This window comes from Bufo bufo, chromosome 11, assembly GCF_905171765.1.
Source record: "Bufo bufo chromosome 11, aBufBuf1.1, whole genome shotgun sequence".
Lineage (NCBI taxonomy): Eukaryota > Metazoa > Chordata > Amphibia > Anura > Bufonidae > Bufo > Bufo bufo.
Genome location: NC_053399.1, coordinates 19,575,237 through 19,602,620, shown reverse-complemented (window position 1 = coordinate 19,602,620; position 27,384 = coordinate 19,575,237). Strand labels below are relative to the sequence as shown.

The window sequence follows — 27,384 nt, the reverse complement described above, 5'->3', positions numbered from 1 at the left end:
TGACAGGTATATGGGAGATAAATGTGAAGGGTTGCATTATGAAACCAGACAGTATCACAGTATGCAGTAAGTTCCTAAGCTCCCTCTTGTGGTAGCTTGTGGTAACCCAGAATTTAGCAATGTGGTGTTAAAAAATAAAGTGAATAAAAGTGTAAAGTTGTTGGTCTTCTCTTTTAAATGAACATATCAGAAGCATGACTTTTATACAGATATGATTATCCCGCTCTACATTCTCTTCCTCCCCAGTATGATGATTCCAGGGAACGTGGCGGGGGTGGCCAAACAGTTCCTGCGCTGTGTTTTCCATCAGCTGGCTCCCAACGGCATCTTCTCGCAGCTGTTCCAGAGCAATATCAAAGGTGACGTGTCAGAGGGTGCACATTCCCTGGGTCTATACCGGTGGATTGTCACAGCGCTCATTAATCATCTTCCGATTCCCTCTTTCACAGACGGCAGCTTTTTGCGAACCTTAGCGGCATCTCTGATGGACTTCAATGAGCTCAGCTCTTTTGCTGCACTGAGCCAACTGCTGGAGGTAAGAAATGAACATGAAATATTTCGGAGGCTCAGGATGTTCCGCTTGTTGTAAGATTGATCCTATAAAATGAACCAGCATGGTGGGTGGTCCTGTTCCTTAAAGTTTTTTGGGGGGGATTTTAATATTGATGTAATATCCATAAGACAGGGATGCCCAACCTGCGGCCCTCCAGCTGTTGCAAAACTACAACTCCCAGCATGCCCAGACAGCCTACAGCAGGGCATGATGGGAGTTGTAGTTTTACAACAGCTGGAGGGCCACAGGTTGAGCATCCCTGCCATAAGACATACGTAATTGGGGCAGGTCCAACACCTTCGCTCACCCTGCCGATCAGCTGATCTGCAAAAGCTCCAGCGCCAGAAATATACAGCTCCATTCACTGTGTAGCGGTTCATGCTGGTTACTGCAGCACTGCGTCCACTACACAATGGACAGAGCTGTGTAGTTTCAGAGCTGAAGTTACTGCAGAACAGTTGGTTGGAGGGGGTGGTGGGGTGCTGGACCCCTGCTAATCAGATATTAAAGGGGTTTTCTGGGAGTAGAATATTGGTGACCTTATCCTTAGAATAGGTCTTTAAAATCGGATCGATGGGGGTGTAAATCCCTGCACCCCCACCGATCTGCTGTTTGAAGTGGCTATGGTGCTGCGGTGAGTGATCTGTGCTATTCCAAGGCCAGTGACGTCACATTCATTGGGCACATGGCATTCAAGCCAATGGGCCTGGTCTGCAATACAGCCATTATACAGCACTGTGCTATGTAAGGCCACTTTCACACTGGCGTTTTGGCTTTCCGTTTGTGAGATCCGTTCAGAACTCTCACAAACGGTCCAAAACGGATCAGTTTTGCCCTAATGCATTCTGAATGGATAAGGATCCGCTCAGAATGCATCAGTTCCGTCTTCCATTCCGCTCTGGAGGCGGACACCAAAATGCCGCTTGCAGCGTTTTGGTGTCCGTCTGATGTAACTGAGCCAAACGGATCCGTCCTGACACACAATGTAAGTCAATGGGGACGGATCCGTTTTCACTGACACAATCTGGCACAATAGAAAACGGATCCGTCCCCCATTGACTTTCAATGGTGTTCAAGACGGATTTGTCTTGGCTATGCTAAAGATAATACAAACTGATCCGTTCTGAACAGATGCAGACGGACGTATTATCTGAACGGATCCGTCTGTGCAGATCCATGACGGATCCGCACCAAACGTGAGTGTGAAAGTAGCCTAAGCTGTGAGGAGGGCGAAGTGCTTACCGAAACAGCTAATCAGCGGGGGTATCAGGAGTCAGAACTCAGTGATCTGATATCTTTAGGATATAGGCCATCAATAGTGAGATCCTGGAATACCGCTTAAGGCCTCATGCACACGACCGTTGTTTTATTCTGTGTCCGTTGTGACATTTTTCGTGATTTTCTGCGCACCCATTGACTTTCAATGGGTCCGTTGAAAACTCGGCTAATGCACCGTTTGTCATCCGCGTCCGTGATCCGTGGTTCCAGCCCGTCCAAAAAAATATAACCTGTCCTATTATTTTCGCGGAAAACGGTTTGCGGACCTATTAAAGTCAATGGGACCGCTAAAAAACACGGAGGCACACAAGATTGTCGTCCGCGCGTCCGCCTCCGTTTTTTTCCTATCATTTGCATGGCAAACCTGTCTTAGATTTTTTTTTACTTTCCTTCATGTCTGGTGGTCCTCCAAAAATAAAGGAAGACACACGGAAACAAAAACGGAAATGGATCACGGAACAACGGAACCCCATTTTGCGGAACAGAACACAACAACGGTCGTGTGCATGAGGCCTTAAAGTGTTTCACAATAATCACTTAAAAGTTTAAAAAATAAATAATTAAAGGGGTTGTCCGGGTTCAGAGCTGAACCCGGACATCCCTCCATTTTCACCCCGGCAGCCCCCCTGACATGAGCAACGGAGCAGTTCATGCTCCGATGCTCTCCTTTACCCTGCGCTAAATTGCGCAGGGCAAAGGCATTTTTAGGAGTTCCGGTGACGTACCGGGGCTCTCCATGGGGCTGCCAGGAAGCCCGGCGACGTCGCCGGCACTGATGGGCAGGATTTAGCTCTGCCCTAGCCAGTAAAACGGCTAGGGCAGAGCTAAAGCCCGCCCCTCAGAGCCAGTGACGTCACCGAACACACTGCCAGGCGGAAGTTACCGCCCGGCAGTGTGTTATTTAAAACAAAAGAGCCCGTGCCCTGCGCGATTTAGCGCAGGGCACGGGAGCGCATCGGAGCATGAGATGCTCCGATGCTAGGCTTAGGGAGGCTGCCGGGGTGAAAATAAGGGTATGTCCGGGTTCAGCTCTGAACCCGGACAACCCTTTGAAGTAACAAATCGTTACAATTTAGAGTAAATACAAAATAAGAGAAAACATTGGAAAATGATACAGCCATAATCGGAGAAATATACAATTTAATAATAAAAAATAGTTTTTTTCAGAAATAAAAAAGGGGAAAAAAAATATTACAACTTAAAACAAAAGTAAAATAAATGAAAAAGGAAACTGCTGAACAATTGTTAATGAAAATAAATAAAATAATAAAAATATACAAGAAAGTATTATATATGAAAAAGAATGCTAATTAGAACATGCAGGAAGGCTCGGCCTGAACTATATGCCCCCCTAAATAGCACACGGGCTCACATAGTAGATTTATATATTAAAGGGAACCTGTCACCGGGATTTTGCTAGACATGGGTTGCTAGATGGCCGCTAGCACATCTTCAATACCCAGTCCCCATAGCTCTGTGTGCTTTTATTGTGAAAAATAAACGATTTGATACATATGCAAATTAACCTGAGATGAGTCCTGTCCCTGACTCATCTCACGTACAGGACTCATCTCAGGTTCATTTGCATATGTATTTAATCTTTTTTTTTTACACAATAAAAGCACACAGAGCTATGGGGACTGGGTATTGCGGATGTGCTAGCGGCCATCTAGCAACCCATGGCCTCAGCTCTATACACAAAATCCTGGTGACAGGTTCCCTTTAAGCTTTTTCCCAAAAATGTCTTCATCTGCTGTCCTGGGACAGATACAGAACACCAATCCGTATCATAGTAATGTTTTTTTTTTTCTAGGGGTTGAATAACAAGAAGAATTTACCAGCCGGTGGTACGATGCTGAGATGCCTGGAAAATATTGCCTCATTCATGGAAGCCTTACCTATGGATTCCCCCAGTAATCTGTGGACCACTATCTGTAACCAGTTCCAGACCTTTTTCACAAAATTGCCTTCTGTCCTTCCACTAAAGGTAGAGCTTCTCATTCATCCATTTAGGCCTCATGCACACGACTGTGGTGTGTTTTGCGGTCCGCGAATCGCGGATCCGCAAAACACAGGATGGCGTCTGTGCGCATTCCGCAATTTGCGGAACGGCACAGTCAGCCTTCAATATAAATGCCTATTCTTGTCTGCAAAGTGCGGACAAGAATAGGACATGTTATATTTTTTTAGCGGGGCCAGGGAACCGAGCAACGGATGCGGACAGCACACTGAGTGCTGTCCGCATCTTTTGCGGCCCCGTTGAAGTGAATGGGTCTGCATCCGAGCCGCCAAAACGGCAGCTTGGATGCGGACCAAAACAACGGCCGTGTGCATGAGGCCTTAGGTAAATGAAACCCTGTACAGTGCAGTACCACTTAGGACCACCAGAGCTAATATCTGTCATTTGTCGACTACTCTAGTGTTGGATGAAGTAGATGCATTTTAGGTAATCATGTGCATCACATTGGGTTAGTTTCCCCGCGTCACCTGACAAGGGTTGCCCAAGCCCTTCAGGCCGATTTACCTCACGCTGTTACGCCCTACGCCGGGCCGTAACTTGAGCATAAATCGCCACCTGAAGCCTGCAAGCACACCCACGGACTAACACGAAACTTTCACTGCCACCACCCGTCAGTTATAAGGTCGACAGGACGCCCCTAAGTGTTCCACTCGCAAGCAGACACCCACACGATAGCAAGCCTCACGGTAAAACAACATACGGCCTCAGACTGCACACGCACTCTTCAAGGTTACAAGACAAAGCATCAAACGTTCAGGTTTAATGTATAAAAAACAGACAGCGCTTGGTTACAAAAAATGATTAACAAGAGACATACAGAAATGGCAAACAGTTGTAAAATAAAAAGGAGAAAACAGAGAAAGTCCTTTCCTCCCAGGGGATTTGGGCAGAGTAATGGTGAATAGTGTTGAGCGAACTTCTGTTTTAAGTTCGGCGTCTAAAGTTCGGCTTCCGGTTAGCGGAGAATCCCGATATGGATTCCGAATTCCGTTGTGGTCTGTGGTAGCGGAATCAATAATGGCCGATTATTGATTCCGCTACCACGGACCACAACGGAATTCGGAATCCATATTGGGATTCTCCGCTAACCGGAAGCCGAACTTTAGACGCCGAACTTAAAACAGAAGTTCGCTCAACACTAATGGTGAACAAACCAATTCGATTGGATCTCCCACTTTGTGACACCCAAATATCCAGGGATTGCATTTGTATGCCTTTCCTCCAGGGGCAGGCCTGAGGGGGATTCTCACTCGCCCCTCTGCGCCAAGCTTCATTGCCCATGCAGCCGGCCCCCTGGCCAACTTGGGAACAGGAATGAAAATATCAAAAATATAGTTTCCCAGTTGCCCTGGTGAAGATACAGACCCCCAGCCCTTCTTCTAGCATATCAAACGCGACGCGTCCAGGACGTTCGGAAGATGAGATCCTTATTTTAAGAAGATGAAGGCGAGTTGATGCGCCATGTCTGGTGTCCATGCGATGCCCCCCATCATACTAGATTTTGGGGACATCCGATCCCTCCTGAACAAGTTATGAAGGATTACGGATTATGGTTCATGCTCTGGTTAGGAAGCCCTCATGCTGACACAAGGCGCCGTAGAGTCTGCTGTCCCCTGTCCCATGTGTGACCAGCAAACGGGGCCCATCCTCGTTAGTCTCTCTTTTCCGGGGAGCAGGCTGCTGTTTTCCCAGACATCTCGGCCTATATGCAGCTTTAAACCAATTCATCAATGGCTGCTGGCCTGGCAACGCAAATACATAAATACATACGGTATATATATATATATATATATATGTGAATCCCACCAGAACATGTTACATCACAACACATAACCATAAAACTTATATTATCACAGCAAACATTATAATAACTAGGGATTAGGCTGTCCTTATTCCTGACACTGACTAATCGTGCACATGTGTTTCCGTCCAGTGTTCCTTAGATTCCAGTCTGCGGATAATGATTTGTCTTCTGAAGATCTCAACATCTAACGCCACCAGGGTAAGCATCATGCTCATCTCATCTCGCCTGCAGCGACTATCCATCCTGCACAACCCCTGTTTCCGTTGCATAGTTCCTATAATTGCAAGGGGCCCCTCTGCAGTCACTCAGTCTGGGCAGGACCTGAATGCCCATTAGCTGAGGGGCCCCACCGTGTCCCAATCCATCGGCAAAGGAAGGTGCGGAGCCTTCTGCTAGTCTGTGCTCCAGTAAGTGACATCACCGCTATCCACGTCTCTATTCCCAGCCATAGAATGGGTAAGGGGAGCCTCATTCATCCCCCATAGATTGGAATAAAGTGGGATACATTGAATATGTTCTGTACCAATGAAAGCCTATGATGCCGATCATTATCTTCCTGCTTCCAGAGTCTGCTGGAGCCATTCTCCAAGCTGCTGAGCTTCGTCATTCAGAACGGGGTGTTCACCCTAGCGTACCTCGTTGAGCTCTGTGGCCTGTGTTACCGGGCGTTTACCAAGGTGGGGAAATATTTGGTCTATTTTTTATTTTTTTTTGTCGCTAGAAAACACGTATTGTTCATGTGACTTCCGTTTTTTTTTTTTTGTGCTGTTTTTTTTTTTTTTTTGTCATGATTGATGAGTTTTTTCCCTATATAGAAGACTAAAAAAATTGCTGCATGGCCAGAGCCTGCTGTGGCTTATACTACACGCCATTGACTGAAAACAGATAACATAATTAATATAAAAATAATCTTAATCTTAATAATTTATCTAGAAATATCCCTGCTAAAATAAAATGCACTTGGAGGTTAAAAAAATTTGGAAACAGTCGGTGAAACATCACCGCTGCGGCCACCCATTGGCTGCAGCAGCACACGAGACCCCTGTCAAACCGGATGTTGACATGTGGGACCGCAGCACCTCAACAGCAGCAGGGGAACTGAGCGGCAGCAAGGAGGTAAGTATACAACAACGTGGTGGTGGTGGTTGGGTCAGGCTCCCGAACATGGACAACCCCTTAAAAGATTTGGTCCGCGTCACCTGGTTGTTATTGGAGACCACCAACAAGCTTGTTGTCAGATCCTCTTGACCCTATTGCATCTTAGCTGAGTTTCTTTAACCCCTTCCCACCCTGGGCTGTACTATTACATCGCAGGAACCACATAGTAACTATTATAGCACTACAGGAAATCAGATTCCCCAGTGGACATGGTGGAGTTTCCCGTTCGAAGGCCGTATACTCCCTATAATGATGGGGCATTCAGCATCTGGTTCTATCTGCGTCCAGCTTCCATTTTCCACTTCCTTCAGGTTTTCGGCTAGTGATTTTGAGATGTGCAGGAAATCAAGTTAAATAAGACAAACTGAAAAATCAATGAGTGACCTGCGGTGGGTCAGCGACTTTTCAGCCGTCTAACTAATTGGAAATGATGTTAATGCGGCAGCAGCGGCTCGATACTATTGACCAGAGCTCGTCAGGGCAGAGCACGCATTATTTCCATGATTCTGCTGTGGCCATTGGGTTGTGCAGGACGGTAACTCCACACAGGGCGGAGCGCTGCAGCCGGCATAGCACATCACATTTTATGGGCCGCAGAAACCTATCAGTCCTCAGCCGTCTTCTATCAGTTTATTTCCGCAGAACATTACTCACCCAGCTCTTCCAGAGTTCTGAACAACAAATATGCCTCTGAGACCTGAGCGCCCTCACCCGGCGCTGTGTCCTGCCATCATGAGTACAGCCACGTGGGGTGCGTTGTCTGCAGTGGAACGTCCACTGAAGCTTTTGGTGTAATTCTGCCGCGTTTTAAAATCCTCACTTCAGATCAATTTTCGCTTTGAAAAAAATCCCATCCAATTTGTCGCCCAGTTGGGGGCCGCCGATTAGGGAGGATCATCCAAATAGGTAGGGACAGTGGCACGAGTGGAGGTCAGGTCTGCACTGTTCCCTACCTGATGTGACACAGTTTCCAGTTTCTACATAGTTAGGCCTCTTTCACACGGGCGTGTTGCCGTATTGCGGTCCGCATTTGCGGATCCGCAATACACGGGTGCCGTTCCGTGGGCATTCCGCATCACGGATGCGGACCCATTCACTTCAATGTGGAATGGTGCGGAACGGAACCCTACGGAAGCACTACGGAGTGCTTCCGTGGGGTTTCGTCCTGTACTTCCGTTCCTTGCAAAAAGATAGAACATGTCCTATCTTTTTAAAGAAACGGCCGGATCGCGGACCCATTCAAGTGAATGAGTCCGTGATCCGCTGTGGCTGCCCCACGGACTGTGTTCGTGCATTGCGGCCCGCATTTTGCGGGCCGCAGCACGACCACGGGGCGCACACACCCGTGTGAAAGAGGCCTTAAACATACAATTCCCAGGAAGCTGAGTAATAACCAATATGGTCTCCATTTCTGTTTCTGCAGCTGTGGTCACCCAGCTTTCCTGAAACTAAATCGGTAAAGTATTGCAGGGGTACACCAGTTGAGGAAAGCTGCGCGGTATCCAGTATAGCTGCCATTATAGCCCCTTACTTAATTCTGCCAATGGCTGTGTATAGGTGTACAGATGTAGCAGAGCTGGGCTGTGATTTTGCAGCTGCCACTAGCACTGCACCCAAATCAAAGGTCTAAGGTGACGGGCAGACATGCATTATATTTAAGGGACCTTTTTTTTTTTTTTTTTTATCAAATGCAGGAACGGGACAAGTACTACCTGACCCGCAGCGTAATCCTGGACCTGCTGCAAGCCTTGAAATTAAAGTCTCCCCTGCCAGACACCAACCTCCTGCTGCTGGTTCAGGTACGAAGGCTTCCTAGTCTGGAGAGGGGTGGGGGGGATGGTGATTACAGTGAGAATGAAATGGGCCATTTCATCAACCGTTCTCCCCAGTGGACGCACTTATTTGTGCTGAGCCCTTTCATTAAATTAAAGGGCTGGCATTAGGGATCTGTCTTTGCATCTGAGCTCATGAGACCATTTCCAAGCAAATGTGACCTACTTAAAAGGAGTAGGAGAATTAAAGTGCGCCCACCACCTTCACACAGGCTGTGTGCCACGGGCAGAGAGAAGGCGTTTAGTCAGTCGATTCTAGAGATGGTGGTTATTACATGTAAAGAGAAGTGCATGTTTGCTGTTTTTCATGACACTTCATCCACTAGGTGGCTCTGTTTTTTTTCTGTATATTTTTTCTCTTGATATTGATTCTGCTTGTGTTGTTAGTTCATTTGTTCAGATGTTGGAACGAAGTTGTCAGAGTCCACGATCATTCACAAGCAGATGATTGCGTCGTTACCCTCGGTGAGTGATGATCCCCACTTCCATTCTTTCTATGAGTAGTCCTCGAATAGGGAGTTGATGTGATATCCTTTTTTTGCAGACAGATCTAGGAGGGGCAGGGAGGTCACCCATAGACCCTACAGGGAAATTACCCAGTGGGCCGCCGATGCCAAGGGGGTCACCCAAGCCCGGGTACATACCAATCTGATGCTCTCATCATTAATGCTAGGAGTAGCTTGTACTTATTCACCTGGCTGGCAGAACAAAGTGCCTTCCTGCATTCAACTGTATTGCCATCCTCAGCATGGTGATAGACTTGAGGACTGTGGCGGGGGCAGCGGTATTATGTGCTGCACTACAGTATTACTGGCCCTTCCTACTTATATTGGCCCCGCCTTCTGTCAATTTGGACCCGCCGACAACATGGGGCGACCTTTAATTTTTTGGCCATTTTAAGTTCCCAGTCCAACCCTGATAGATAGATAGATATATGACACAGATAGATAGCTATGCGGTAGATAGACAGACATAATACATATATACAGTATAGACACACAGCAGTGGAGCATTACGGTTATCACCGCCCTCCATGATCACCGGCAGTAATGCAGAACGCGCCGGGCCCCTCTGTCAGTCACTTTAGTCTTGTGTTTGTTTTGCTGTCAGAGAAATGTCAGACATCGCAGTCTATGAGACAGAAGGGTCCGGCTCAGCTCAGTGAGGATCTGCTGCATTATCATAACCAGGATGGATATCTGCACATGATGCTGCCATATCAAGATTTAACCACTTCCTTCCCAGGCTGCTGTAGCTTCTGGCCGTACGTTCCCCCTGTGCTGCAAAACTTCCTCTGCTACATGAAAAATCTCTGGGGCTTTCATATGAAAGAATATCCATATCTGTGTAATAAATTAAATTGCTGCGGACTCCAGTAATGTTATTATAAAATGCCAATACTGTGATTTCTGCCTGCCTCTTACTTGCTAAAATACATTACTCAGCAGTTTTGAAATGTCAGGACGTAAACAGCAACAAATGGATGATATCATCGGAGAATGTGAGAAGCAAATTGCTAAGCACTTTTATCAGCTCAGAAGTTAAAGTTTTTTTGTCAGATACTAGATGTCAGGACTACACACTAGAGTCCAGTCAGGTATCTAATAACTACTATAATACTGCTCCTATGTACAAGAATATAACTACTATAATACTGCCTCCTATGTACAAGAATATAACTACTATAATCCTGCCTCCTATGTACAAGAATATAACTACTATAATACTGCTCCTATGTACAAGAATATAACTACTATAATACTGCCTCCTATGTACAAGAATATAACTACTATAATACTACCTCCTATGTACAAGAATATAACTACTATAATACTGCCTCCTATGTACAAGAATATAACTGCTATAATACTGCTCCTATGTACAAGAATATAACTACTATAATACTGCCTCCTATGTACAAGAATATAACTACTATAATACTGCTCCTATGCACAAGAATATAACTACTATAATACTGCCTCCTATGTACAAGAATATAACTGCTATAATACTGCTCCTATGTACAAGAATATAACTACTATAATACTGCCTCCTATGTACAAGATTATAACTACTATAATACTGCTCCTATGTACAAGGATATAACTACTATAATACTGCTCCTATGTACAAGAATATAACTACTATAATACTGCTCCTATGTACAAGAATATAACTACTATAATACTACCTCCTATGTACAAGAATATAACTACTATAATACTGCCTCCTATGTACAAGAATATAACTACTATAATACTGCTCCTATATACAAGAATATAACTACTATAATACTGCCTCTCTGTACAAGAATATAACTACTATAATACTGCTCCTATGTACAGAAATATAATTACTATAATACTGCTCCTATGTACAAGAATATAATTACTATAATACCGCTCCTATGTACAAGAATATAACTACTATAATACTGCCTCCTATGTACAAGAATATAACTACTATAATACTGCTCCTATGTACAAGAATATAACTACTATAATACTGCTCCTATGTACAAGAATATAACTACTATAATACTGCTCCTATGTACAAGGATATAACTACTATAATACTGCCTCCTATGTACAAGAATATAACTACTATAATACTGCTCCTATGTACAAGAATATAACTACTATAATACTGCCTCCTATGTACAAGAATATAACTACTATAATACTGCTCCTATGTACAAGAATATAACTACTATAATACTGCTCCTATGTACAAGAATATAACTACTATAGTACTGCTCCTATGTACAAGAATATAACTACTATAATACTGCTCCTATGTACAAGAATATAACTACTATAATACTGCTCCTATGTACAAGAATATAACTACTATAATACTGCCTCCTATGTACAAGAATATAACTACTATAATACTGCTCCTATGTACAAGAATATAACTACTATAATACTGCTCCTATGTACAAGAATATAACTACTATAATACTGCTCCTATGTACAAGGATATAACTACTATAATACTGCCTCCTATGTACAAGAATATAACTACTATAATACTGCTCCTATGTACAAGAATATAACTACTATAATACTGCCTCCTATGTACAAGAATATAACTACTATAATACTGCTCCTATGTACAAGAATATAACTACTATAATACTGCTCCTATGTACAAGAATATAACTACTATAATACTGCTCCTATGTACAAGGATATAACTACTATAATACTGCTCCTATGTACAAGGATATAACTACTATAATACTGCCTCTATGTACAAGAATATAACTACTATAATACTGCTCCTATGTACAAGAATATAACTACTATAATACTGCTCCTATGTACAAGAATATAACTACTATAATACTGCTCCTATGTACAAGAATATAACTACTATAATACTGCTCCTATGTACAAGAATATAACTACTATAATACTGCTCCTATGTACAAGAATATAACTACTATAATACTGCCTCCTATGTACAAGAATATAACTACTATAATACTGCTCCTATGTACAAGAATATAACTACTATAATACTGCTCCTATGTACAAGAATATAACTACTATAATACTGCTCCTATGTACAAGGATATAACTACTATAATACTGCCTCCTATGTACAAGAATATAACTACTATAATACTGCTCCTATGTACAAGAATATAACTACTATAATACTGCCTCCTATGTACAAGAATATAACTACTATAATACTGCTCCTATGTACAAGAATATAACTACTATAATACTGCTCCTATGTACAAGAATATAACTACTATAATACTGCTCCTATGTACAAGGATATAACTACTATAATACTGCTCCTATGTACAAGGATATAACTACTATAATACTGCCTCTATGTACAAGAATATAACTACTATAATACTGCTCCTATGTACAAGAATATAACTACTATAATACTGATCCTATGTACAAGAATATAACTACTATAATACTGATCCTATGTACAAGAATATAACTACTATAATACTGCTCCTATGTACAAGAATATAACTACTATAATACTGCCTCCTACGTACAAGAATATAACTACTATAATACTGCTCCTATGTACAAGAATATAACTACTATAATACTGCTCCTATGTACAAGAATATAACTACTATAATACTGCCTCCTATGTACAAGAATATAACTACTATAATACTGCTCCTATGTACAAGAATATAACTACTATAATACTGCTCCTATGTACAAGGATATAACTACTATAATACTGCCTCTATGTACAAGAATATAACTACTATAATACTGCTCCTATGTACAAGAATATAACTACTATAATACTGCTCCTACGTACAAGAATATAACTACTATAATACTGCTCCTATGTACAAGAATATAACTACTATAATACTGCTCCTATGTACAAGAATATAACTACTATAATACTGCTCCTATGTACAAGGATATAACTACTATAATACTGCCTCTATGTACAAGAATATAACTACTATAATACTGCCTCCTATGTATAAGAATATAACTACTATAATACTGCTCCTATGTACAAGAATATAACTACTATAATACTGATCCTATGTACAAGAATATAACTACTATAATACTGCTCCTACGTACAAGAATATAACTACTATAATACTGCTCCTATGTACAAGAATATAACTACTATAATACTGCTCCTATGTACAAGAATATAACTACTATAATACTGCCTCCTATATACAAGAATATAACTACTATAATACTGCTCCTATGTGCAAGAATATAACTACTATAATACTGCTCCTATGTACAAGAATATAACTACTATAATACTGCTCCTATGTACAAGAATATAACTACTATAATACTGCTCCTATGTACAAGGATATAACTACTATAATACTGCTCCTATGTGCAAGAATATAACTACTATAATACTACCTCCTATGTACAAGAATATAACTACTATAATACTGCCTCTGTGCAAGAATATAACTACTATAATACTGCTCCTATGTACAGGAATATAACTACTATAATACTGCTCCTATGTACAAGAATATAACCACTATAATACTGTCTCCTATGTACAAGAATATAACTACTATAATACTGCCTCCTATGTACAAGAATATAACTACTATAATACTGCTCCTATGTACAAGAATATAACTACTATAATACTGCCTCCTATGTACAAGAATATAACTACTATAATACTGCTCCTATGTACAAGAATATAACTACTATAATACTGCCTCCTATGTACAAGAATATAACTACTATAATACTGCTCCTATGTACAAGAATATAACTACTATAATACTGCTCCTATGTACAAGAATATAACTACTATAATACTGCTCCTATGTACAAGAATATAACTACTATAATACTGCTCCTATGTACAAGAATATAACTACTATAATACTGCTCCTATGTACAAGAATATAACTACTATAATACTGCCTCCTATGTACAAGAATATAACTACTATATTACTGCCTCCTATGTACAAGAATATAACTACTATAATACTGCTCCTATGTACAAGAATATAACTACTATAATACTGCCTCCTATATACAAGAATATAACTACTATAATACTGCCTCCTATGTACAGTAATAGGACTTCTATAATACTGGTGTATTTGTGTATGTGTCAGCCTGTTGGACATGCAGGGGACTTGTTACTGGGTGTTTGCTCAGACTCTTCAGGTCCGTGTCCTCTGTGGATTCCTGGAGTAGAGCAGGTTTCATACAGAAGGTGCGAGGTTTGTCTGTAAATGGTAAACGCTGTGTGTTCATCTCTCTCCAGTAACTTCCTGCAGAGAGCGATCTGTCATTGTGCTTTGCTCCTGCCCCTCCCTCCACCATGAGGACTTGACATCTATTAAATAGAGGAAATATAAGTGGACACTGGGGAGACTCGCTGGTGCCGCACATTGTTAAAGTTTATGGGGTTGGCGCTGTCTGTCAGAGAGGACGGTAATGCTACAGATTTACGAGGCGGGGGCTCACGAATCAGATTCTCTCATTGTAAACATAAAGGCAGAACCTCTCTGAAGTCAAATTTCTTCTCGACATCCATCACTACGGATATAACGCAATATAAAAATGCTGAATTTATAATGGATTCTATCGCGTGATGACGTATTCACGCTACGTTGCGCCTCCCTCTTCTCGTTCCACCTCCTCACGCCGCGTAACATAGGCTCTGCTCCGATCGACCCAAGGGATTTACCCGCTTCTGAGCCCTCCACGCGTTTGGACTTCTTGAACGCCCTCCATGCGGCCGTGTCGTGACTGCCTGCTCCTGCATGGTGCCCCGTGGATGGTTATTGTCTCCGGCTCCCGGCTGTTCCTCTCGATTCCTCCCCCGTCTCCTTTCTCCTGGTTCTCCGCTGGTTCCTGGATTGAGGTGTGAAGAAGTTCTGCTGTATCCTTGATGAACTGCTGTTGTTATCATAGGAAAGCTGGATCAGAGCTGTTTATATTTTTTTTATGGGGGAGAAAAGAAAAGAAAATGGGGAAATATTGATGAAAAAAATAAAGGGGGAATCCAGAGAGAAAGAGAAGAAAAATATTGGGTCCCAAGCAAAATAGGTGATCACTGGACTATTCAAAAACAGGCCAGAAGCCTTCAGAAACAGCAAAAATAGATCAGTTCCTGAAACCTCCCAAGAGCAGGAGCAGATCAAAAAGGGATCTATGATACTAATGTAAAAATAAATGCTGGATCTAGAGTGGAAGAAGCGGCGGACGATTATCCCCAGGAGGAGGGGGCGGACGAGAGAGGACACTACTGATTTGTCTAATGCCGAATCCTCCCCACTAAAAGAAATTCTGGGGGCGGTCAAAAATGGACGATGTCTCAAAGATACGCGACCGAGTTACAACCATAGAAAAATCCATGGGGGTTTTGGAGAGTGAAGCAAAAAATGTTAAAATCTAAATTGTCTCCTTAAGGATGGATGTTAACATCTTTAAAAAAAAAAAGGCGGTGGACCTGGAGGATAGGTCGAGGAGATGTAATGTAAGAATTATTGGTCTACCTGAGGGTACAGAAGGGTCAAAGCCTGGATGAAATGATACAGACCTTAATTCTTGAGAAATTTGGAAAGGAACATTTTTCACCATTATTTTTGGTAGAAAGAGCACATGGGGTGCTCGGGGTAAACCAATCCCTGGAAGGCCTCCGCGGATAATATTAGTGAAGATACTTGTTTTCACGAGACAGGGATATGATTTTGAGAAGGGCTAGGAAAAGCCCTCCTATTCTATACAACGGGAGTAAAGTGTCCTTCTTTCCTGATTTTTCTAAAGAAATTCAAGAAAAGAGACGCAGTTTTACTGCGGTAAAAAAAAAGTTGGCAAGAAAGAGACATTAAATACTCAATTGTTTATCCAGGTAAATTTCGGCTCATTTTTAAGGGGTAAATTCTCTATTTTGATACCCCTGATCTCGTGACAGACTAGTTGGATCGGAATAATATTTGAGCATAAGCATTACTTCCGTAGTGGTGGGTTTGGAGGAGTGGTCTTAGTTAAGAGATCTGGTGCAGTAATGTGGCGGATCAAGAGGATTGGGGGGGTTTATGAGAGGGATTGCGATGCGTCTCTTAGGAGGAGGGGGAAGAGGAGGTTTATTTTTATTTTTTATTTTTTTTGGGACTTTATTGGTTAAGTTGATGTCGACTAAAATCCTAACCTGGAATGTTTGGGCCTGGGGGATAGGATTAAAAGACAAGCGGTTTTTGATTTGGTTCAGAGACCTCTACCAGCGATTGTCTGCCTACTGGAGACTCACTTCACTGGGGGGGACAGTCACGTGGCTCGATAGAGGATGGGCCGTGCAGACGTATCATTCCACTCTTTATTCTAGAGGAGTGTCAGTTTTAGTTCATAATCGGACCATGTACCGCTCTCTCTTGAGGTATCTATGGTCGATAATAAAAAAAAAAAGGGTAAGACCCCCCTTCAGGTCAAACCCCCACTGGATTTACTTAATGGATAATCATAAAATGATCGAACAGGAGATTGTCCGATTCTGGGATAGTAATTATAATTCCGTGAAAATTTAATCGGTGTGGGATGTACTTAAAGAGGACCTTTCATCAGTTTTAACATAGGCTGATTATGGTATTACCTTGTAGGACGGCCCCCACTGATGCCATGGATGTTTTTTTTTTTTTTCAAAAGCAACCCCCCCCCGTTTGTCCGCTGTTGCCCCCAGTTAATTTGACGCCTTGTATTCTAATGAGCAGTAGCGTCTGGAATTCTCCAGAGATAAAACAGGGAAATTATGCAGAACACAAGCCAGGAATACTCTAACTTCCTTTTGGATAAGACTCAGCAGAGGCTCTTTTTTAAGGGACAAAAATATTTTGCTGAATCAGGTCGCCCCGGGGAAATTATTGGCGAGGGTGATCTCGACTCAGGATCAAAAATAAAAAAGAGATATTAAGTATTCGTTCATCTGAGGGAATAATTGAAGACCAAGAGTATATAAAAGGAACCTTTGTTAGGCATTCTGCAGAGTTATACAAATCAGATAATAAGAATATTCCAGATGAAATGATTGATGCCTACTTGGATTCCATCTCTCTACCGGCCCTTACGGACACGCAGAGAGAATCTCTTGATCTTGAACTTTCCCTACATGAGTTAGAGACAGCAATAAAAGCCTGTACCGAAAACTCCACCCCTGGTTCAGATGGATTCCCATATGAATTCTATCGTAAATATAGGGAGGTTATCCTCCCTTGTCTATTGAGGGTGTTTACTGAATCATTGGAGGATGGCATCCTTCCGGAATCAATGTTAGAAGCTGTGATAGTATTAATATTTTAAAAAAAAAAGATATGGATATGGAGTCATATCGGCCGATTTCACTATTAAATACGGATGTGATGCTTTTTTCAAGGTTATTACATCAGTTATACATCCTGATCAGAATGGCTTTATTCCCACACATTATAATCTCCATCGCTTGTTTGCGAATTTACAATATTCCGGGGGGGGGGGGGGGGTCTCTCGCTCCATCCTGTCTCTAGATGCCTCTAAGGTCTTTGACAGGGTGGAGTTGAGAAGGTCTTAGAAAAAAATGGGATTTGGTGCTAGGTTTATAAATATGATTAAGCTTTTGTATAAGTCCCCTAAGTCCAGCTTGAACATCAATGAGAGTTTGACAAATTGTTTTTCACTGAGTAGAGGTACCCGTCAAGGGTGTCCTATTTCCCCATTATTGTTTGATATTTATATCGAGCCTCTTGCAGGCAAGATTCTAGGATTGAAGGGTTCTCTAAGCCGATAGAAAAAGGAGGGCTGAATATTCCATATTTTAAGGGTTATTTTATATCTGCACAGTTAGGGCTATATTGCCAATGGAAGAAAAGACCATTATGTAGGACTTTGGAGAGTAGATCTGGCTATGACAACATGTTTACTTTATTGCAATCTGGGCAACTATCTAGTGGGTGGCAGGATTATGGTGAGACAAGGAAACTTTTTATTAAGTCTTGGCACACTACCAGAGGATGGCTGGGAATAAAGGGATCCTTATGTTGTACACCCCTTTGGCATATTTACCACTTACAGGTTTTAGATGAATTAGTAGGGGATCAGTATTGGCAAAAGAATAGCATTTTTTTTATCTTGCACAGGTGGTGAGGGAAGGAGATATACTTCAGTTTTTGGAGTTAGCACAAAGAGAGAATATAATAATTTAGCATGGTTTAGGTACTTTCAGCTTTGTTCGGCACTTTTTAGTCTTAAAGAAAAATCTTTGCTAGATATACTGTATTTTTCACTTTATAAGATGCACAGGTTTAAGAGGAGGAAAATAAGAAAAAAAAATTTTTTACCACACCTTATATCAGATCCTCAGATCAGACCCCAATAATCAGGACATCCGATCAGACCCCCATAAATATCAGGACATCAGATCAGGCCCCCGTAAATATCAGGACATCAGATCAGGCCCCCGTAAATATCAGGACATCAGATCAGACCCCCGTAAATATCAGGACATCAGATCAGGCCCCCGTAAATATCAGGACATCAGATCAGGCCCCCGTAAATATCAGGACATCAGATCAGGCCCCCGTAAATATCAGGACATCAGATCAGGCCCCCGTAAATATCAGGACATCAGATCAGGCCCCCATAAATATCAGGACATCAGATCAGGCCCCTATAAAATTCAGGCCCCTGAAAATTGTAGATTCACACTGAAGGCATCAAAACTATGAATTAACACATGTGGAATTATATACATAACAAACAAGTGTGAAACAACTGAAAATAGGTCATATTCTAGGTTCTTCAAAGTAGCCACCTTTTGCTTTGATTACTGCTTTGCACACTCTTGGCATTCTCTTGATGAGCTTCAAGAGGTAGTCCCCTGAAATGGTTTTCACTTCACAGTTGTGCCCTGTCAGGTTTAATAAGTGGGATTTCTTGCCTTATAAATGGGGTTGGGACCATCAGTTGCGTTGAGGAGAAGTCAGGTGGATACACAGCTGATAGTCCTACTGAATAGACTGTTAGAATTTGTATTATGGCAAGAAAAAAGCAGCTAAGTAAAGAAAAACAAGTGGCCATCATTACTTTAAGAAATGAAGGTCAGTCAGTCAGCCGAAAAATTGGGAAAACTTTGAAAGTAAGGGCTATTTGACCAGGAAGGAGAGTGATGGGGTGCTGCGCCAGATGACCTGGCCTCCACAGTCACTGGACCTGAACCCAATCGAGATGGTTTGGGGTGAGCTGGACCGCAGAGTGAAGGCAAAAGGGCCAACAAGTGCTAAGCATCTCTGGGAACTCCTTCAAGACTGTTGGAAGACCATTTCAGGGGACTACCTCTTGAAGCTCATCAAGAGAATGCCAAGAGTGTGCAAAGCAGTAATCAAAGCAAAAGGTGGCTACTTTGAAGAACCTAGAATATGACATATTTTCAGTTGTTTCACACTTGTTTGTTATGTATATAATTCCACATGTGTTAATTCATAGTTTTGATGCCTTCATAGTCATGAAAATAAAGAAAACTCTTTGAATGAGAAGGTGTGTCCAAACTTTTGGTCTGTACTGTATATATACTCAATATAAACCTGGGGCATAAATGGGCAGCTATAAGTCCACATATATACTCATTTACTGGGCCCACATACAGGGGACCCATATATACATGGCCATATAGGGAATATATATCCCTATTGGCCATATAAGGGGCCAATATATATACAGATATACATATATATCAATGAAGGGGCAGGTACATATATATCTATATATACGCCCACCTGACTTCCCTCTACAAGGGGATTATGGGTGGGGTCAAAAATGAAGAAAATGATAATGATGGTGATATGAACATGTATGTACAAAAATTGTTTGATTCTTAATAAAATTTTGGAAAAAAGATAATGGATTCTTTGTAATTCAGTCTTTACTGTTGAGGGCTACATTGTATCCAGTCATAGAACCACCTTTGCTTCATTAGTTAAAAAATAAAAAACTTCTGATGTCCTGTAGATAGATGGTTGCATTGGGATGGTCTCTGAGATACCCCCCCCCCCCCCCAACAGTCATTACATCAAAAGGATTCCCTAATACTGATGCCCCTTTGTCACAGTATGAATATCTCTAACCATTCCTCCATTGAGATCTGGAAGTGTTGATGGGTCAGTTGTAGATCTGAAAATGCACATACACTTTAATATCCCATTCAAGTTTCTGTCCGACCTGTCAAAATGAGCCCAGAGGGTCAGATTTCTCCATGATAGAAACCAAAGTGACAGGGCAGTTGGAAGAACATCAGAGATCTTCAAGAGTAACAACACTGTGGACCACCAAGCCAAATGGGCAATGCCTTTTGGAAGACCCCAAAAGCAAAGATCATAAGGCTTTGAAGAGCATGAGAAGTTTCTAAACTAAATTTCTAAGGGCGCGGCCACACAGAGTTTTTTGGATGAGGTTTTAAGGCAGGATCTGCCTGAAGAATTTTTTTAGCAAAAGCCAGATGTGGATCCACCAGTAAGGAGAAGTATACTGTAAGTCCTTCCTTTATGTTTCTGATTCCTTTCAAATCCACTTCTGGCAGATATGCTTCAAAACGTCATCCAAAAAACTCTGTGTGGCCATACCCTGAGAGATCAAGTGTTCAGAGGAGCAGCAGAGATGTTCAGGTTAAAAACTTAAGGGCAAGGGCACAGCCTCCAAGATGTCCATGTAAAGAAAAACAAGCACGGAGCTTGGAAGAGCTATAGAGATTTGTACAAGAAACACTTAGAAGAGCATTGCAAGATAGTTGGAGATCTCCTCTGGGACCTGTGAGAGGTTTCTTTAGATTAGACAGTGTGGAGTTAAGTCAGGTGGAGTCACCTTTTATGTTGCATTACTGATGCCCTTTTCTGTTTCTTTCCCACTGTTTAGTGTGGCACGGCCGCCATGGAGTGCACCAGACAATACATTGGGGACATCTTGGATTTCATTGCAGATATGCACACCCTGACCAAGCTGAAGGTAAGTCCCGGTGGAGAACATTGGAAAGTCACCATACAAAGCTCATGAAGCTGCATGTACCTCCATGATATTATGTCATGAGTCTACTTCCTCCCTCCGGTAGAGCCACATGAAGACCTTCTCACAACCCTTGCACGAGGACACCTTTGGTGGACACCTTAAAGTAGGTCTTGCCCAGATTGCTGCTATGGAGATAACTCGTGGAAACCACCGAGACAATAAAGCGGTCACAAGATATCTGCCCTGGTTATACCATCCACCGTCAGCCATGCAACAAGGGTAAGGGCAAAAGAAAATAACTTTCTTGGAAATGGAAAAATTCTGAGACAATATCCTATAATTCCATTTCTGTCTCTATTATCTGATCTGTCTTTTTCCCCCTAGTCCCAAAGAGTTCATCGAATGTGTCTCTCACATCCGACTCTTGTCGTGGCTTCTCTTGGGGTCTCTCACCCATGGCGTGGTCTGCATGAATTCGCCCTCCCCATGTATGCCAATCCCATTAGATGCCGGCTCACATGTTGCTGATCATCTGATCGTCATTCTCATTGGATTTCCTGAGCAATCAAAGGTAAAGCAAGACCATATATCAGACCATACCAACTGTGGTTACTATTTAAAGGGCAAGTCCACTTTAGGGGCAAAGGTAATTTAGGAACTGTATTGTGGGCGGTGTTAAGGCTGTATTATATCGCTAACGAGCCTTCACAGTAATGCTCCTCTGGAATTCCGGGAAGTAGGGATGCAAATGAGCATCCAAGTCAGGTCTCAAGGCCTATTTAAAGGGTTGAACATTGACCTATAGGATAGCTGCCTTACATCTGGTGGCATTAGAGGCAGAACTTGCAAAGAGCTCATTTGCATCCCTTCTGGCAACCAATATGTTTTCCTGCAGCGCCCCCACAGGGCAAATGAAGCATTACACAGTTTCCATTTGAATTCTTGGGCTATCTTTGTAATACATGAACATGCTGGGTCCTCCAGGGAGAGAGATGCTCATTGTAACTGGGGAACCCCTCTCTAATTACCCGACAGACCAGACACCCCCTTTAATGTGCATTTTATATCTCTGCAGACCTCCGTGCTCCACATGTGCTCCCTCTTCCACGCCTTCATCTTCGCCCAGCTGTGGACGGTGTACTGCGAGCAAGCAGCCATCGCTCCGTCCATTCAGAACCAGAACGAGTTCACGGCCATACTGACGGCTCTGGAGTTCTGGAGCAGGGTCACCCCCAGCATCCTGCAGCTGATGGCGCACAATACTGTGGTGAGTGCAGGCCCTGAACTCCTCTGCATGGTTCAGTTAATCTCTGGTAATTGGCATTCCTGTAGAGCTCAAATAATTAGATCAACACGCTGCAAATCCTATTATGCAGATAATATCAGCCGGCTGGTTTCTGTCCATTTCTGAATGGCATTTGGAGGAAGCGAAATAGAGATTTTTCCTTGGGAGGGAGGCAGAAATACTCTCCACCCCATCTCCAGTACTCTGCACCCCACCTCAAGTACCCGATTCCAAAATCAGTGCTCTGGGGGGTCATTATCAATGTGTATTCCCATCATCTGCTTTCTGTTTTGATATTGTCCATGCTTGGCTACGCTGCTAACACAGAGGGAGATGGTGACGGGTGGAGATGCCACCGAAGCTGCTCGAAAAGAATGAAGGACCCTTTTTAATTTGCTTTGGAGCCTTTTCACCTTAGTATTCAGCACTGACGGAATAACCAACCTTCTATGACATAATGGAGACCGTCATGATGGTGACTTCTTCTGCTCAATCACTGCTGAAGCCATGGCTGCCAGTCTTATGTGATCTTTTCTGTTTTTGCAGATGGTGGAAATGGTGTGTCTACATTTGATCAGCCTGATGGAAGCGCTGCAGGAGTGTAACTCCACGGTTTTCGTGAAGGTAAGGTGCCCCCCCCCCCCCCCCCCCAATTTCGCGTCTTCGCAGCATGCCAGGTTGACTATTGTATGCTCACCCAGAGACCTGTATATAAAAAATACTCCCTATGGATTCTGCAGAGGGGCATTTATTAGACATGGAGGGAGTCGGACTCGTGTCACTCTTCTAAAACTGGCCATACACATTAGATATATATTGGCAAAACCCGCCATTTTCAACCCAATCTATTGTGTGGGAGTCTCACTACTCTCCTGGCAGATGTCAGGGGAGAAGAGGGGAGGGCATGTTGTATTTTGACATGCCCAATCATTTTGTTCTGCCCACCAGAAGTATCTGACAGTGACTTTCTCCCATTGACAGCATGTGCATGCTCGCCGTGTACAGGAGGATCGGGGGAAATAGCTGTCGGCCAAATTACATCCGTTATCTTGTTTTTGGCTGCCATGACTGATGTAAAAAATGAAAATCAGGCATCATATAGTACAGGACAATACATTTCTTACAAAGCTAGAACCAGCTGCAAACTGGGTCCAGAGATCCCCACATTCACTCTTCCAGTTGCTAGGCTAGATTCCCTTCAGCCTGGCAGCTCAGGGGGCGAGTCCTTTCCGTTGCAGATCTCTCCCTGTAACTGCCACAGCTTCTAACAGAACATAGGGCTGGTGTCAGTTGAAGATTTAAACTGAGCACGTGCGACCAGCTCAGTAAGACGACCAAAAAAAAAAGGAAAAGACCAAACAGCAGGTGGCGCTATCCAGATACATTTTATTGAATAGCTCACTGGCTATACTACATTTTTAATTGCATGCAATTACCAAAGTATTCAGATCCAGGCACTGGTTTGAAAAATGTAGAATTTGTTTTGTGGGCAGAGAGGTGCACCATGGTGTATGGTCCGTCACTCTTCTTTAACATGGTTGCATTATGATAACCCAATATAGGGATATATCACGTGTGTATTACATACTGAAGGTATTGACAGTATGGGCAGAGATGTGACAGTATAACGTATCTGATGCCCGAGGAACCACAAGTTCCAGCACAGCTTACCCGCTGAGAAGCCAGGGTATGATGCAGCAATGTATTAAATTGAATTACCGTGAAAGCTTTTTGTGTTTCGTGACATGATGTATAGGAAGGTGCGCTGCTTCTCCAGCATGGAGCGCAAGGTGACTCATCACAGATCTAGTCGATAGCAATTATCCCCGGCCTTGAGATTTAGAGGTGTAATTGCAGATCTTGATAATGTTAAAAGGACGTAATTGCATTCATATTCTGGACCTGAAATGGCGCGGCCAAGGTCTTATTAGGAATAGACGTTCATTCGCTGCGCTTGGTGCCTCGGTGGAATCTAAATCAACAGAGGACAAGGTGGGCAAAGGAGGCTGTACCGAAAATAAGACCCTTGTGTGCGGCCAGGTCATGTGACCAGATGAGTCCTGGATATTCAGGAATCCCTAGATCGGGTATCGGCAACCTTTGTCAGTCCAGCTGTTGTCAAACTACAACTCCCAGCATGCACACCTTCTTGGCTGTTCTTGTAACTCCCATAGAAGTGAAAGGAGGATTCTGGGAGTTGTAGTTTCAGAACAGCTGGAGTGCCGAAGGTTGCTGATCACTGCCCATAGGCAGAACGGCCTTAGGCCTTATGCACAAGACCGCGCCGTGTTTTGTGGTCCGCAAATTGCGGATCTGCAAAACACGGATGCCGGCTGTGTGCGTTCTGCAATTTGCGCCCATAATATAGAAATGGAACAAGAATAGGACATGTTCTATTTTTTTTTTTCTGGGCTACGGAACAAAGCGACGGATGCGGACAGCACACGTCCACATCTTTTGCGGCCCCAATTGAAGTGAATGGGTCCGCATCCGAGCTGCAAAAAAATGCAGCTCAGATGCGGACCCAAACAACGTTCGTGTGCATGGGGCTTTAGCCTTCGTATCGTGATCTGCATTCAATGCCACCTTCATTATTCGTAGTGATCACACCCTGAAGTGAACTGGGCCACTTAGTTTCGAGTTACCATCGGCGCCGCTTATCTCCAGAAGAGAAAATCAGTTACTCGGTTGTGTTTTTTCATGTGTACATTTGTATTAACTTTCTGTATCTTTTTCCGCAGTTGATACCAATGTGGTTACCGATGATCCATTCTAATATAAAGGTGAGCGACCGCTTTCTTTTTATGGATGATGGACTGCTATTTAGATGCATACCAGGGACGGACTGGGGACTTAAAATGGCCCTGCAAAAGAACTTAAAAGTGGCCCCCATGTTGTAGGCGAGTCCCAATTGACAGAGGGCAGGGCAACATAAGTAGGCGGGGCCAGCAATACCTTAAAGGGATTCTGTCAAGGGTTGCTAGATGGTCTCTAGCACATCCGCAATACCCAGTCCCCATAGCTCTGTGTGCTTTTGTTGTGTCAATAAACCGATTTGATACATATGCAAATTAACCTGAGGTGAGTCCTATCCCTGACTCATCTCACATACAGGACTCATCTCAGGTTAATTTGCATATGTATCAAATCGGTTTATTGACACAATAAAAGCACACAGAGCTATGGGGACTGGGTATTGCGGATGTGCTAGCGGCCATCTAGCAACCCATGTCCTCAGCTTTATACCCCAAATCCCGGAGACAGGTTCCCTTTAAGGACTCCTGCACAACACTGTATCTGTTTTTGCTGGCTGCAAATGGCGGATCAACAAAACATGGATCCCAGCTGAGTGCATGCTGGTGGAGTCACTGTGTACATACATTACTTATCCTGTACTGATCCTGAGTTGCATCCTATACTATACTCCAGAGCTGCACTCACTATTCTGCTGGTGGAGTCACTGTGTACATACATTACATTACTTATCCTGTACTGATCCTGAGTTACATCCTGTATTATACTCCAGAGCTGCACTCACTATTCTGCTGGTGGAGTCACTGTGTACATACATTACATTACTTATCCTGTACTGATCCTGAGTTACATCCTGTATTATACTCCAGAGCTGCACTCACTATTCTGCTGGTGGAGTCACTGTGTACATACATTACATTACTTATCCTGTACTGATCCTGAGTTACATCCTGTATTACACTCCAGAGCTGCACTCACTATTCTGCTGGTGGAGTCACTGTGTACATACATTACATTACTTATCCTGTACTGATCCTGAGTTACATCCTGTATTATACTCCAGAGCTGCACTCACTATTCTGCTGGTGGAGTCACTGTGTACATACATTACATTACTTATCCTGTACTGATCCTGAGTTACATCCTGTATTACACTCCAGAGCTGCACTCACTATTCTGCTGGTGGAGTCACTGTGTACATACATTACATTACTTATCCTGTACTGATCCTGAGTTACATCCTGTATTACACTCCAGAGCTGCACTCACTATTCTGCTGGTGGAGTCACTGTGTACATACATTACATTACTTATCCTGTACTGATCCTGAGTTACTTACTGTATTATACTCCCAGAGCTGCACTCACTATTCTGCTGGTTCAGTCACTGTGTACATACATTACTGATCCTCAGTTACTGATTATTTCTTTCAGTAGAGTATTGGCAAACCTAAGTGTAATTATTATGTGTCTCTTTTGTTCAGCATTTATCAGCCGGGCTGCAGCTGCGCCTCCAGGCAATACAGAACAGTGCAAACCAGCAGAACCTGCGGATGTTACAAGGCTCGGTGCAGTTCAGCCACAACTCGGGGGTTCTGAAGAAATGGCTCCAATGTACTCAGTTTAAGATGGCGCAGGTGGAGATCCAGTCCTCAGAGGCTGCATCGCAGTTCTATCCCCTGTAGTGTTCCAGTCCTCAGAGGCTGCATTGCAGATCTATCCCCTTTAGTGATCCAGAACTCAGAGGCTGCATCGCAGTTTTATCCCCAGTAATGATCCAGTCCTGAGAGGCTGCATTGCAGTTCTATCTCCTGTAGTGATCCAGTCCTCAGAGGCTGCATCGAAGTTCTACCCCCTGTAGTGTTGTATAGACCGGGTGGTCTATTCAGGGGGTCACATGACGGAGATGTTTTTTCCTGTTGCCATAAAGCAGAAGGGTTGGGGTTAATAGCTTTTAGGAAAGGTCAGGGGTGAAGTGAGAACTGGGTGAGATACTGAGCCTGACTAATTGGGTGGAAGAGGAGGTGTTGGCCTCACATCTCAGCCTCGGGGTACTGTCTGATAGCCCTAACGGCTCAGTCCACCCGTGGACCTTTATTTTGTAAGCCATGAAGGGAGGCATTGCACTGCAGTCTAGGGACACATACCAAAGACACCGAGTTTAATAATATGTGGAATGGATTGCGCCGCGGTCATGTCTGCCGCATCTTACCCGTT

At 43.0% G+C, this 27,384-nt stretch overlaps 1 protein-coding gene across 1 annotated transcript in view; it reads left to right on the top strand.

Annotated features, from left to right (window-relative positions):
- Positions 1-26,905, top strand: part of UNC79 (unc-79 homolog, NALCN channel complex subunit) — a 98,304-nt gene extending 71,399 nt beyond the window's left edge. Inside the window, exons 35-48 of the mRNA XM_040411655.1 lie at positions 247-359; positions 450-535; positions 3,645-3,818; positions 5,785-5,853; positions 6,222-6,332; positions 8,508-8,612; positions 9,033-9,110; positions 21,040-21,129; positions 21,233-21,408; positions 21,514-21,700; positions 22,205-22,396; positions 22,961-23,038; positions 25,156-25,197; positions 26,652-26,905. Of these exons, the coding sequence (XP_040267589.1) occupies positions 247-359; positions 450-535; positions 3,645-3,818; positions 5,785-5,853; positions 6,222-6,332; positions 8,508-8,612; positions 9,033-9,110; positions 21,040-21,129; positions 21,233-21,408; positions 21,514-21,700; positions 22,205-22,396; positions 22,961-23,038; positions 25,156-25,197; positions 26,652-26,852 (1,702 nt within the window). The 3' untranslated portion in view covers positions 26,853-26,905. The remainder of the gene's footprint in view (positions 1-246; positions 360-449; positions 536-3,644; positions 3,819-5,784; positions 5,854-6,221; positions 6,333-8,507; positions 8,613-9,032; positions 9,111-21,039; positions 21,130-21,232; positions 21,409-21,513; positions 21,701-22,204; positions 22,397-22,960; positions 23,039-25,155; positions 25,198-26,651) is intronic.
- Positions 26,906-27,384: the final 479 nt, after the last annotated feature.